This window comes from Panthera onca, chromosome D4, assembly GCF_046562875.1.
Source record: "Panthera onca isolate mPanOnc1 chromosome D4, mPanOnc1 haplotype 2, whole genome shotgun sequence".
Classification (NCBI taxonomy): Eukaryota; Metazoa; Chordata; class Mammalia; order Carnivora; family Felidae; genus Panthera; species Panthera onca.
The window spans coordinates 88,752,999-88,767,749 of NC_138351.1; the positions used below are offsets into that span (position 1 = coordinate 88,752,999).

At 48.9% G+C, this 14,751-nt stretch overlaps 1 protein-coding gene across 15 annotated transcripts in view; it reads right to left on the minus strand.

Annotated features, from left to right (window-relative positions):
• The window catches only part of FNBP1 (formin binding protein 1), a 139,300-nt gene that overhangs the window by 76,230 nt on the left and 48,319 nt on the right, over positions 1-14,751 (minus strand). For 14 of the 15 annotated variants that reach the window (XM_078436364.2, XM_078436371.2, XM_078436375.2 and 11 more), the window contains exon 2: positions 12,094-12,209. The exons of the other annotated variant lie outside the window; for it this stretch is intronic. In XM_078436364.2, the coding sequence (XP_078292490.1) occupies positions 12,094-12,209 (116 nt within the window). The remainder of the gene's footprint in view (positions 1-12,093; positions 12,210-14,751) is intronic. 15 annotated transcript variants of the gene reach the window in all.

The following is a 14,751-nucleotide window of genomic DNA, read 5'->3' on the forward strand; positions in this document are numbered from 1 at the left end:
GCTTTTGTTGACAACTTAAAAAAAAAAAAAATCAGAAAATGTCCACAGTTGAAATCCATTCTTTTCCTTCGTTTTAAAAAAAAAAAATTTTTAACGTTCATTCGTTTTTTGAGAGACAGGGAGACAGAGCGTGAGCAGGGGAGGGGGACACAGAATCCAAAGCAGGCTCCGGGCTCTGAGCTGTTGGCACGGAGCCCGACGCGGGGCTCGAACTCACGGACGGTGACATCATGACCCGGGCTGAAGTCGGGTGCTTACCCGACTGAGTCACCGGGGCGCCCCATTTCCTTCCTAGAGCAGATAAGAACAGAGAGGGGCGGGGGCACCTGGGGGGCTCAGTCGGTTGAGCGGCCGACTTCGGCTCAGGTCATGATCGCACGGTCTATGGGTTCGAGCCCCGCGTCGGGCTCTGTGCTGACAGCTCAGAGCCTGGAGCCTGCTTCCCATTCTGTGTCTCCCTCTCTCTCTGCCCCTCCCCCGCTCACGCTCTGTCTCTCTCAAAAATAAACATTAAAAACCACGTTTAAAAGAAAAGCACAGAGGGAGGCACTAGCTGATGTCGACCCGGCTTGAATCGGAGACTACAGACCCTGTGTACCCATGAAGCCACGTTCACAGGCAGGACTGAGCTGACGGTGGGTTTTCCCACCAGGCCACTGCTCCTTTGTGGTCCTCTGCAGCCGAATAGTATTACCCTAAACCCACGGAAAGCACGGGGACTACGTCCAAAATGTTCAAATTAAAACTCCAAGTGCCAAGGGCATGCCGTCAAGGCGGTGCGGCTGCCCCTCCAAAGAGCTAACGAAAAGGGGAGAAGGGGAAGGAAGCCTTCTCGGAGGAAGCGGAGACCATATTCGGGGGACGTTCACGCTACGACATTTAACGAGAACTTTCAACCTGCCCAGCCGATTTGCACCGATCGCACTCCGACGAGCCCGAAATCACTCCTATCTCTCTTCCGAATCTCACCTCCAGGTCAAGAATCCAGATAATGTCTACAGTCAACACGCTGCGATCTACACAAAAGCTAGGAGGCAAACATGAAAAAAGAAAACTCGCTCACATGGGTCTCGCTGGCTGATTTCTCGTGGGGCCTGCCTTCGGCGGCTGTGGTTTAGAGGAACAGCCAAAGGCTGACTAATGGTCCACAGTGGGAGCCCTCACCTGAGGGCTAGTCCTCTTTTCTAGCAGCTACTTTCACTATTTTGTTCTTTCATTTCCCCTGAAACCAACAGAATCGTCTAGAAAAAAAAAAACAAACGTGCCGTCCTAAGTTTACAGTTTGGATCAGGGTACATTTCATGGACAAAGTGGATGCGATCTCATCTCTAACAGGTGTTACTAGACGACACGAGGCCGTGGACTTGGGTAAAAAGTCTGTGTGTTCAGGTCTTCATCCATGAGTCCGAGGGGACTGGATGAAATGACCTCTACTGTCCCTTCAGGTTTGGAAATTCTAGGGGAGTATGTAACATCCACTAGAATATTGATCGTTGTCATTTAAAATGAAGATACGAGGGGGGCTCCTGGCCGGTTCAGTCAGTAGAGCCTGTGACTCTTGATCTCAGGGTCGTGAGTTCAAGCCACACGCTGGGCGTAGAGATTACTTAAAAATAAGGTCTTTATTTTTTTTTAATTTTTTTTAATTTGTTTTTGTAACGTTTATTGATTTTTGAGACACAGAGAGACAGAGCACGAACAGGGGTGGGTCAGAGAGAGAGAGGGAGACACAGAATCTGAAGCAGGCTCCAGGCTCTGAGCTGTCAGCACAGAGCCTGATGCGGGGCTCGAACCCACGAACTGGAGATCATGACCTGAGCCGAAGTCGGACGCTTAACCGACGGAGCCACCCAGGCGCCCCAAAAATAAGGTCTTTAAAAATAAAAAATAAAATAGGGCACCTGGGTATTTCAGAGGTTGTGCATCCGAGTTCGGCTCAGATCATGATCTCACGGTTCATGAGTTCGAGCCCTACATTGGGCTTGCTGCTTTCGTCACAGAACCTGCTTGGGATTCTCTCTCTCTCTCTCTCTCTCTCTCTGCCCCTCCCCTGCTTGAGTTCTCTCTCTCTCTTTCTCTCAAAACTAAATTTAAAAAACATTAAAAAAAATTAAAATTAAAAATAAAATTAAAATGTGACTTGAAGAAAAAAACTAATGCAAAAGAGGGAAACCTTGTCTGCTAAAAGCACAGTACAGTTCTTTGAGCTGGTTTGACCACAATCACCCCGTAAAAGGAAGATTTAGTAAAAACAGTCTGTCCTCCTTACAGGTGGCAGGGACAAAAGGGGAACACGTGGAAAGCAGGTGAATATAAAACCAACAGGTTCTTGTTAGCAAACATGGGAGACTGGAGTAGTAAAAAGCCTATTGGCTGCATGTGAAGTATTTTTTAATGTTTATTTATTTTTGAGAGAGCGGGAGAGAGAGACAGAGTGTGAGCAGGGGAGGGGCAGAGAGAGGGGGAGACACAGAACCCAAAGCAGGCTCCAGGCTCCGAGCTGTCAGCACAGAGCCCGATGTGGGGCTCGAACTCATAAACTGAGATCATGACCTGGGCTGACGTTGGACGCTTAACCGACTGAGCCACTCAGGTGCCCCTGCATGTGAAATGATTTTTAATGCAAGGTTTTAAATATTAATCATTTCTTCTGTTCACAATAAAGTATAAATGGAAAATACCACTTCGAAACTCACATCTTCTATAAAAATTCTTTCAAAACTGTTATTTTAAAGGTTTATTGAAATCTGACTTCGGCTCAGGTCATGATCTCACAGCTCGTGAGTTCGAACCCCGCGTCGGGCTCTTTGCTGACAGCCTCGAGCCTGGAGCCTGCTTCGGATTCTGTCTCCATTCCTCTACCCCTCACCCGCTAGTGCACGCGGGCTCTCTCTCTCTCTCTCTCAAATATAAAAGAAAACATTAAAAAAAAGTTTTTAAAAAAGTTAAAACAAAAACCCATCATACTGTGATGAATGAGTATCACTTTGATCATATTAGCGTACGTAAACAGCATTCAAAAAAGCTTCTTAAAAGCACCGATGAATAATTCACTCTATAAATGCCAGCAGAAAACTAAAAGCTTAAGAGGTCTGGAAGGGAAAGTCAGGATATTTCTCTCAGGGACCGCTACAAAAAAAAGATCGACTTTCATTTGCATTCTCTGGAGATGGGCTTTCTTGCCCTATTTTGTACGAGGTTATTTTAACAAACAAGCAAGAAAATAAACCACAAAAAGCATCTATAAATTTATGGGATCTTTCTGAGAACTTTTAAGTGTTTTATATATTAAACTTGCTCTTCAGACAGGCTAATTAAAAGGCAAGAGAAAAATATAATCCTCTCATAAGAATACTGGATGTAAACTTAGTTGATCCTAAGAACCACAGGGAGGCTTTTAAAAAGGAGATACTTGGGCTCCATTCCAGACCCTCTGAAATGGAAGGTCCAGGGCTGGGTCTAGGAATGTTTTGTTTTTTCCTATCTTTCGTTTTTTTAAAGAAGCTCACCACAAGATTTCCAGATAAAGACAGCGGAACAAAATTCGATCAGAGAACTATGCTTTCCCAGTAAGAGGTGAAAGTCACAAGCCAGGACAATTTTCAACAGCGGAAAGCAAGCCGATGAAGAAAGGAACGCAACCTCAGTCTACACAGTCTGAAAAGTGGTGACCGTGGCGAGGGACGGAAGATTCTGGAACAGTAGAACCCCACCGCCGCTGCGGGGTGGGGCTGGGGGGTAAGCCCACCAAACCCTGAAGAGCAATTTTTTTTTTTAATTTTTTTTAACGTTTATTTATTTTTGAGACAGAGACAGAGAGAGACAGAGTATGAACGGGGGAGGGGCAGAGAGAGAGGGAGACACAGAATCGGAAACAGGCTCCAGGCTCCGAGCCGTCAGCCCAGAGCCTGACGCGGGGCTCGAACTCACAGACCGCGAGATCGTGACCTGAGCTGAAGTCGGACACTAACCGACTGAGCCACCCAGGGGCCCCCCAAATTGTATTACTATTGAACGGACGAACCAAGAGTATATCCCAGGTATTGGGCTCTAATGTCTGTTCTCCCTTTTTTTTTTTAAGTTTATCTATTTATTTATTTATTTTGAGAGAGAGAGAGAGAGATAGTGTGTGAGTGGGGGAGGGGCAGAGAAGGAGGGAGAGAGAGAATCCCAAGCAGGTTCCATGCTGTCAGCACAGAGCCCGATGCAAACTCCTGACCTGAGCCGAGATCCAGGGTCAGATACTTAACTGACTGAGCCACCCAGGTACCCCCCCCCATGTCTGTTCTCATTACTACCTCACTGAAGTGCCCATATTAAACATAAGCAAGGTGAAAAGATATGTAATACAGAAGAAAAGGAAGGAAGGAAGGGAGGAAGGAAGGAGGAAGGAAGAGAGGAAGGAAGGAAGGAAGGAAGGAAGGAGGGAAGGAAGGATGGATGGATTTTTGGGAGAAAGGCAGGAAAGGAGGGAGGGAGGAAGGGAATGACAGAAAAACCCAATCTGGAAGAAAAGAAGCGAAACAGGCAAACACCAATTCCTGCAGACTATTTTACACTAGAGACAAACGTAATAAAACCACGAAGCCAATAAAGCAAAGAACTCCCAGACCACAGACTAAAACGGACTGAAAGCTAAGGAAATGAACTAAGACCCAAAGCCCACCGCTACGGAGCTAGTGCATCAGGTGGGCTTGGGTATCGAATTCAACAGAGGAAAGTTTGGAAACGATCATAATAAGGAAAGCAACTAACAAAAGCAGGAAAAAAAATATCTATCGAAAGGGCAAGACGCTTTAACACAAGGAAAACTCCTCTCTCTGAAATATACACGACCCAGTAAGTAGCACAGAAACAACACTCCGATGCAATTGAAGAAAGTTCCCCCGAAAATAAATTAAAAATTGGAATCTGCATATGAAAAGGGCGCTAAGGAAACCGACAACGAATGAGCAACAACAGGGCTTAGCTTGGCGACGTTATCAAACTGCTAAGTGGAACAAAAAAATTCTTCACATCTACAGTCAAAAAAAAAGCAAGCCACCTACAAAGAAAAAAAATCTGGCTGCCCCCAGACTTTTCCAACAAAAGACAATGCAGCAACAAAGTTTGGAGAGACAGAAAATATCACCAGAGAACAAGCAGGTCAAATTATTATCAAGTATGAGGGCATTCTCAAACAAGAACAAACCCGAGAATTAGTCCACAAGCTCTCATTAGGGGAGAAAATATTCCTATTTTTCTTGATGCCCAGAGATAAGCAGAGAGGCTGTGGTCGAAGAAAGAGTGGTGAACATACATTCATATTTAAAAACAGGACTAAGACAAACGAACCGTGGGACTCAGGTTACAGACGATATTATATCACTCAGAAAAGGAAGAAAAACATGTAAATATTATTTTCTTTACCTTAGCAGTGAGTCAACCGAGCCCGTTTAACATCGTAACATGGAGCTTAAAATAGAGAACAGTAAGGGGGCGGCCGGGCGGCTCAGTCGGTTAAGCTCGCGACTTTGGCTCAGGTCATGATCCCATGGTTCATGGGTTCGAGCCCCGCGTCAGGCTCTGTGCTGATAGCTCAGAGCCTGCTTGGGATTCTCTCTCTCTCCCTCTCTTTGCCCCTCCCCTGCCTGTTCTCTCTCTCTCTCTCTCTCTTAAAATAAATAAACTTAAAAAAAAGAAAGTCTAAGTGGCTTCCACGCATAAAAAAAAGGCTTAAGCTCATTGATAACAAGAGAAACGCTAATGCTCAGATGCACCAATTTTTACTTATCACCTTGGCAAAGATAGAATGGACTGGTACCAAGAGGCACTGAGGGTCGAAGAAAGTTGCACTGCCACCCAATAGGGCGTGAGTGGTAAGGGTCACAGCCTCTGAGAGTCGACTTGGCAAAAACGCCACCAAACCCAGGGCGCTCCTTTTAGGAACTTAGTCTCCAAGCAGGCTGGCCAAGTGGATTACTCAAGGCTACGCACTGCAACTTTGTTCAGCGTTGCAAACAATTGGAAACACGTCCACCAACCCGATGCAACATTGTAAAACCGCAAACATAAAAATGAGTCCTCGGGAAGATCTCCAGGATGTAGCAAGGCAAGGGCACGCTGACCTGCCGGGGGAAATGAGGAGGCAAACACACTTAGTTGCCTGTGTCGGCATAAAATCTCTCTATGGAAGGATAAACAGGAGACGGAGAACATTCATTGTCCCCAGGGGCAGTGGGAACAGAAGGGACACTTTGCTGTAGACCGTGCTGTGCCTCTGGAAGTTTTCATCCTATGAATTCATTACCTGGTCATAACCAATAACTTTCTTAAAAAAAAAAATACAGTTGCTAAGGGCAGGGCACCTGGGTGGCTCAATCGGTTGAGCGTCCGACTTCAGCTCGGGTCACGATCTCGCGGTCCGTGAGTTCGAGCCCCGCGTCGGGCTCTGGGCTGATGGCTCAGAGCCCGGAGCCTGCTTTGAATTCTGTGTCTCCCTCTCTCTGCCCCTCCCCCACTAGTGCTCTGTCTCTCTCTCTCTCTCTCTCTCAAAAATAAAAATAAACATCAAAAAAAATGAAAAACAAAAACAGTTGCTAAAGGGCAATACATAGCTGGTTCTCTTATACAGGTCAGATAAGATGTTTAAAATTTTCTTAGGAACTTGACCTTACGCTGCCTTGAATAAACAGTAACTATCGCAACGGTCAGTAAACTTTTTTATGTATTTATTTATTTAGAGAGAGAAAGAGAAAGGGAGGAAGAGAGAAGATGAGGGGGGAGGGGGGGGAAGCAGAGAGAGAGAATCCCCAAGCAGGCTCTGTGCTGTCAGCACAGAGCCAGATGTGGGGCTCGAACTCATGAACCGTGAGAACACGACCCGAGCTGAAATCACGAGTTAGACGCTTAACAGACTGAGCCACCCGGGTGCCCCTACGCTTTTGCTACAAAGGGCCAGACAGTAGATATTTTAGACTTGCACGTAGGTCATGATCACATGGTCCCTGTTGCAACTAGTGACTTGCCACTGTTTTGCAGAAGCAGCCGTGGACAATACGTAAATAAAGGAGTGGACGTGGCTGGGTTCCCGTAAAACTTTATTTACAAAACCAGGCAGTGGATGGGTTGGGACATAGGTTGTAGCCTGCCGACACCTCACCTACAGAAATCAAAGCCCCGACTCTCATCATTTGCTTGTAAAAATAAGCGAGCACCTCTTTCCTCTAATGCTGAAAAACTAAAAATGACTTGAGGCCAGAAGTCTCCCCGCAAAGGCCGTGTTGCCTTTTCAACATCAGACGGATATTTCAGGCAAGCATTTGCCGGGTATGCTTCAGTCACGCTGGCCTTTCCGTCCCTTGAACATGTTCCCACACCCCAGGGCCTTTGCACTTGCTGATTCCTTGGCCTGGGAGAGCTATCCCCACACCTTGGCAGGCCTGCCCTCTCCTCGTCCTTCAGTTCTCAAGCAACAGGCTTTCCCCGGCCAGTCTAGCTTACGTAACCCCCACCTGCCACCAGGCTGCACTGCATCGCTGGCTTTAGGTATCTGGGGTGGTAACTGCTATCTTTTAGATGATTTAATTTCTTGCTTATCTGCATGTGCTCACACGCTCGCGGTCTGTTTCCCGCAGTGAGAAGGTTGAGTTCCGCAGCGTCTCGTTCATGAGACACATCGGGGGTCCTGTTTGTCGGTGAGCCCTCCTCAGCTCTCAGGCCTGTGCAAACCCACAATTCTCCCTGAAGCGGGGCTAACCAAACGTCTGACATGAGAGCCCTGTTGATCCGCTCTTTCTCCGGCTACTTACTGAGTCCCTGTTACGCATCGGGCACTGTCCTGTACCTTGGGGACACTTCAGTGCACACAGCTCAAAACCCGTGCCCTTGAGGGGTCTCCGTTCTAGCAGAAAGGAGTGGAAGGCAATGAACAGTAGGTATGGGCCATAAGACAATGTTACCGGGTGTTAGAAAGTTACCAGTGCTCTGGAAAAAGTGGAAGGTAGGGGCGCCTGGGTGGCCCAGGCGGTTAAGCGTCTTGACTCTTGATTTCGGCTCAGGTCCTGATCTCACGGTTCATGGGATCGAGCCCCGCATCAGGCTCTGCGCTGACAGTGTGGAGCCTGCTTGGGATTCTGTCTCTCCCTCTATCTCTGCCCCTCCCCCACTCTCTCTTCTCTCTCTCAAAAAAAGTAAATAAGCATTAAAAATAAAGAAAGAAAAAGGGTAAACTACAGCAGGAGGACGAGGCAGGCCTCGCTGAGCAGGTGACCTCTGAGCAAAGACTTGAAGGAGGTGAGGGGGGGATGGCCACACGGATCGAGGGGAAGGATATATAGGGGATCCCCATATGGAAGGTGAGCCCGGGGTGAGGGCGAGCCTGGTGTGTACAAGAAACAGCAGGGAGGCGGGTATGGTTAGGGCAGAGAGGAGGGAGAAGGGGGAAAGAGGTGATGTCAGAGAGGTTGGGGTTTACGATCACACAGGGCTTTGTTAAGACATCTATCGTTAAGGATTCTGGATTTACGGAGTACAACAGGGAGTTGTTGGAACTCTGAACAGACCGCCATGATCTAGCTGCTGTGTGGAAAACAGAGAGAAGACACGGGATAAGAAGGGAATAAGAGAGGGGCGCCTGGGTGGCTCGGTCGATTGGGTGTCCGACTTCGGCTCAGGCCATGATCTCACGGTGTGTGGGTTCGGGCCCCGCGTCGGGCTCCGTGCTGACGGCTCAGAGCCTGGAGCCTGCTTTGGATTCTGTGTCTCCCTCTCTCTCTCTCTGCTCCTCCCCCACTCAAGCTCTGTCTCTGTCTCTCTCAAAAATAAGTAAACATTAAAAAAAATTTTTTTTAAAAAGAAGGGAATAAGAGAAACCAGTTAGAAGCCCCATAATAACCCAGGTGAGAGGTGCTGGGGCCTGGACCGCCACGGCCGCAGCGGAGGTCAAGAGGAGGAGTCGGACCCTGGGTAAATTTGCCAAGTACAGTCCTGATGGCTTAGATGAGGGATGGGGGGGGGGGGGGGGTGGGTCACGCGAGAGAAAGAGGGGGAACCAACGGTGTCCGGGGCTCCTGATCCAAGAAGCAAGGAGGCAGCTGCCCTCAAGTGAGTGGGGAAACGCTGGGCCGTGCGGACGCAGAATCTGAGCGGACAGATTCAGTTCTGGGCACGTCGCATTTCAGACGTCCCCCTGGAGACACTGCGTAATCTGTGTCGGAGTCCGGGACAGAGGTCTAGCTTGGAGATGCGTATCTGCGAGCCACGGCTACACAGACCATACTTAAAGCCAGAAGAGATCACAAGGGGATACAGGAGACGGGGACTGGGCACGGGGGGCACGCCGGATGAAGAGAAGGAGGCAAAGGAGAACCCAGTAAAGGGGGGTGCGAAGGAGCTCCAGTGAGGTGGAAAGAAGGAAGCCAGAAGACTGGAATTCGAGAGGCCGGGCAAGGAGGAGGGAGCATCCGCCCCGTCAAAGCCGCCGATGGGTCAGGGACGCTGCAGACTGGGGACGGGAGGTTGGGTTGAACAACATGGAAGTCACTGGAACCCTCGAAGAGCAGTTCTGGCTGAGCCGTGCGGGGTGAGTTGAAAGTACTGACAGGAGGGGCGGCCGGGTGGCTCAGTGGGTTGAGCATCCGACCTGGATTTCGGCTCAGGTCACGATCCCGCGGTTCATACGATCGAGGCCCCCAAGCCGGGCTCTGCGCATGGAGCCTGCTTGGGATTCTCTCTCCCTCTGCCCCTCCCGTGCTCACTCTCTCTCTCTCAAAATAAATAGAGAAACATTTAAAAAGTAATCAAGCAGGGACAGGAGAGGGACCAGAGACAGCAAGTAAGAACACTTTCGAGAAGTCTGCCTATGAAGGGGAGCAAAGAAACCAGCAGGTGTTGGGGAGCACGGGGCACAAGAGGGGCGGGGCCTGGGTTTAGACAGGAGCATCTCTGGTGGGGGGGGGGGCACAGAGACGTGGGGACAGACACCGAGAGATAGGACGTCTTCTTCACACCGCTTCGATGTTCTCGGTGACGTTGGGAAGCCCACGGGAAGGATGGGGAAGGAGGTGCTGGGTTTGCAGAAAGGGGAGAAGCCGAATCACTTCGGTGAGTGGGGAGGGCGGGGGGCACATCGACAAAGCGCAGGGAGCATCTTATGTATCTGCATTGAGGACCCGCTGAGATTTGCATTCTTTCCCAAGAGCCTCCCGGTTTGTTGCTGGCATCCTCAATCCCTCACCTCGGGTGCTGAGAAAGGCCAAGAAGGCAGGTGCAACACAGAGGGGGAGCTAAGGAAGCCCTTTGCTTTCGTGACGCGCAGAACGGAGCAGACGCCTGCTAGGCGCTGACTTAACGGCACCGAATAACAACACTCCCAAACGAAACGAGATTGTGGCAAAGGCACCAGGAAAGACCAGGGCAAGCTAGCGGAAAGACAGCAAATACACATAAATCCACAAGGTGAGACTGCATTTGGGGCTAAGGCTGTTATGCAACCCATTTTCCCATGCAAGACGTTTTACGACCAGCGGTGCGATACTGAAATAATCACCACGAAGCAGCCCCGTCCCTATTCCGACATTCAGTTCTTGAGGTCCTAAATGAGGCTGCTTTTACACGCAAGGAGCCAGAAGTTGATCTGGGTTCAGCAAGCCATAACCATTGTTTCGCTGGCCAACATGTTTTATGTTTTACTTGCTGAGTGGAAACAAGACTAGTCAGCCCACAAAGATATTCCATGGGTGCTCATTTATAAACAACAACAACACCAGCCCTAGAAGGATCTGCCTTCTCTCAGTGACCCATGACCTACCCCTCCTGCAGAAGCTCTTTTTAAACACTTGTTTTTAATGTTTATTTACTTTTGAGAGAGAGAAACACAGACAGAGAAACAGAGACAGAGGGAGACACAGCATCCGAAGCAGGCTCCGGGCTCCGAGCTGTCAGCACAGAGCCCGATGCAGGGCTCGAACTCGGGACTGGCGGGATCGTGACCTGAGCCGACGTCGGACGCTTAACCGACTGAGCCACCCGGGGGCCCTGTGATCCAAGCACTTTTCAAATGTGGCTCCCCGGGACTCTCACACACTGCTGGATGGATCGTGGATCGGGAGAAGCATTTGGAAGACTGTGTATGTGAAGCTACACATACAGGGTGCCTATGACCCCGCAATCCCACTCCTGGGTGGAGACAGACTCTGTACCCCCAAACAGGGGCCTGGCAGCAGAGGAACGGATAAAGGGCGGTACACTCACATACCCGAATACTATCCACCGATGAAAAGAAAGAAGCTACCACCACATGCGGCCACATGAACGAATCTTACAAACATCAGGTAGAACAAAAGAAGCCAAAATCAAACAGTGCCCAGTAGATGAATCCATTCACAGGAGGTTCAAAAACAGGCAAGACTGTCCACGTGGTTGGAAGTCAGGAGAGCGGACGAGGGTGGACGAGTGTGGGAGGAGGGCGGTGCACCAGGAGGGGCTGGAATTGCCTGTTCCTCCACCTGGGTGGAGGTAACCCGGCTGGTTACCAGGGGGGTGGTTCACTCTGTGGATTCCTGGGGCTGCGCACTTGGGACTCGTGCATTTCTCTGTGTATATGTTACACTTCAATGAGAAGCATTCTGAAAAGGGGCGCCTGGGTGGCGGCTCGGTCGGTTAAGCATCAACTCTTGATTTCCGCTCAGGTCACAATCTTGCAGGTCAGGGGTTCGAGCCTTTATTGGGCTCCGTGCTGACAGTGTGGAGTCTGCTTGGGATGCTCTCTTTTTCCCTCTCTTTCTGCCCCTCCCCCACTCCTGCACGCGTACATGGGCGTATGCTCTCTCTCTCTTAAAATAGATAGATAGATAAAGCCGTTTTCCACAAAAATAAGTAGCTCCAATATTTTAAAAATGCAGAGCCTGAAGGCAATAACTTAGCTTTTATTTTTACTGTTCTATGAAAACGAATTTTCCACATTAAAAGCAATGGTTTCCATTGAAACAGTACCTTACGTAAGGGGGAAAAGGAATATTTAAAGGATTGTACATCTGTCGTATAAGTGAGAATCTAAATTATCAGTACATCCATTTTGCAGTTAACAAACAACCTTTGTCAATATCAACTTACCTGAGTTGTTTTGCATAGCTGAGTTCGATCTCTGTCCTTTCCTTTACAAATTTGATGTATTTCTCAAGAATGTCAATTCCCCACTGTGTGTGTTTTTCTAAGTTGTCAAATTGATCCTGTTTAAAAAAAAAAAAAAAAAAAACACAAAGAGAGAGCTTATAATCCTTCTCTGTGATTAATAGCATTTCAGCGAACAATGCTCTCAACGAGACGTCGCTATGTAGAAAGCAGTTCTAATATTTTCCATGATTGTCCTGGGTGCTTTTCTTGTTGAGGAGTTTTAAATCAACATTACCAAATTTGGTTTGAAAACTGCCTGGGGGACTGAACTCTGACCCACGCGTTCCCGTTAGCAACATGGTTTGAGGATCCAGTTCGTGTCCTAGTGCAAAGGAGAATGTCCTCTCCAGATTCCAAAAGCCGAGAGGTAAAACACCCGCCTCAACTCGGTGGGCAGCTAGCACCTTACTCGTCACCTCTCAGTTATTCAAAGCAGCTCACTGAAATTCGGGGCAAAGCACAGGGGAGCCACAAGAGCTCCCAAGTACCGCTCTCTTCAAACAGATACATAAAATGACTCACGCGGACTTTATTGAGACGTTCAAACATCTATCAAACCCACACTGTGTGCCAGGAAAGGAGCTGGGGAAACCACCCCCACCCCCACCCCCGCCCCGGGCCCCATCTTGCAAGGTGCTTGAGGGTCCCAGCCTGGAACAACGAGGGGTGCTGGGTATCCCGGCAACCCCTACTGCAAAGGCCCGGACACGTCCAGGAATCAGGGGGCCTTGTCCTCTGCAGCGAGGGTGGGGGCAGGGCGCCAGGGAAGGGTGTTGGTGGCTGAGAAACAGGAGAAAGTTGGGGGCCCCTGGGTGGGTCAGTTTAAGCAGCTAACTCTTGATTTCCGCTCAGGTCACCATCTCACGGTTTGTGAGTTCGAGCCCCGAGTCGGGCTCTGGACGGACAGCGCGGAGCCTGCTTGGGACTTTCTCTCTCTCCTCTTCTTTGCCCCTCCCCTGCCTGTGTTCTCTCTCTGTCTCTTTCTCAAAATAAACAAACATTAAACTTTTTTTTTTTTTTTTTTAAAGAAAGCAACGGCAGAAAGTCTCAGCCCATCGGCCCAGGCGAAGGAGCCTTTTAGCCTCTCGAGTGGGCACACGTGAGCCACTGAAGTTGCGAGGGGAGAGGCACGCCCACGGATGTGTTCAGAATCGTCAGGTGGTGGAAGTCAGGAGACGGTTCAGTTGTCCAGATGAGAGGAAACGGAAGAAGACGGAAGGACGTACAGACCCGTGACAACTAGGATCAACTAGTCTTGGTGGCCGATTGCGTAAGGAGGCTGGAGGGGGATATGAACGGGAGGCAGGATTCCGGAGGGCTCCCTGCCTCTACCTCCTGGGACCGAAGGACAGCACTTTGGGCTGAAGTGACACATCGGGGGAGGGAGTGGCATGTCCAGAAGGGAGCTGGAAACACGGATCCGTTCGGAGCTCGCGGAGGGAGGCCCGCAAGCTGGTGGATCTGAAGCAACAGGGCCTGGCTGGGGGGGGGGGGGGGGGCGGGGGGGGGAGGCAGAAAGTTCTGGGAAAGAAAAGGGAGTGTCAGCGTGACATCGCGGGGAAGAGAGAACGGCCATGAGAGAGGCAGATGCCAAGTCTCCTGAGAAGAAGCCGGAACAGAGAAGGTGGGTTCTGGCCCCAGCCGGGGACTTCACCGACGCGGGACCCCACACGTGGCCGAGCGTGGTCATCTGCCTGAAGGTGAAGAGCCAGTCCCCGCCTAACTTCACAGCTCAGTCTTTAGCATCGTGTAAAATGGAAAAGTGTCAAATCAAATATAAAAAATACAAAGCCACAATTTGGGGCGCCTGGGGGGCTCAGCGGGCTAAGCGTCCGACTTCGGCTCAGGTCATGATCTCGTGGTTCGTGGGTTCGAGCCCTGCATCGGGCTCCGTGCTGACAGCTCGGAGCCTGGAGCCTGCTTCTGATTCTGGGTCTCCCTCTCTCTCTCCGCCCCTCCCCTGCTCTCTCTCTCTCTCAAATAAATAAACAAACATTAAAATTAAAAAAAAAAAAACCAGGAAAATAAGAAAACCAACAACTGTATTTGCTTAAAGGAAATTATTTAAAAACCATGATGGAAATAAAAGGAGATAGGAATCAACGAAACATCATACCATGCTCCTGCTGGCTGAAAAGATTGGATATGCAGAATTGACTCAATATTAACCAAAGTCCCTGAAGGATGGCATACAGAAGTTGGTAAATTTTTTTTTAGAAGTTGGTCTAAGTTGATTTAAGCATTAACTGAGAAGAATAAAAAGGAATGGGAATATTGTAAAAAGTCATGAATTTGTATACTTGTAAGTGGGTGAACTGTTTGGTAGGTTAATCGTATCTCCATAAAGCTGTCAAAAAATAATAAAATTTTTTAAGTTAAAAAAAGAAAAAAAAATTTAATACATAAATAAATAAACTTTTGAGAATACAAAAATACAAAACGACAATTTAATCCTAGCACATGCGTGCGCAATCCGACGGGACCGACTCAGCACCGCCCTTCAGCTTGATTTTAAAACCTAGCATTTCCCACTTTTAAACGTGTCCTCACGCTTTCATTCTGTTTTCCGTTCAAGGCTGAGCACACCGGAAAGTGAGT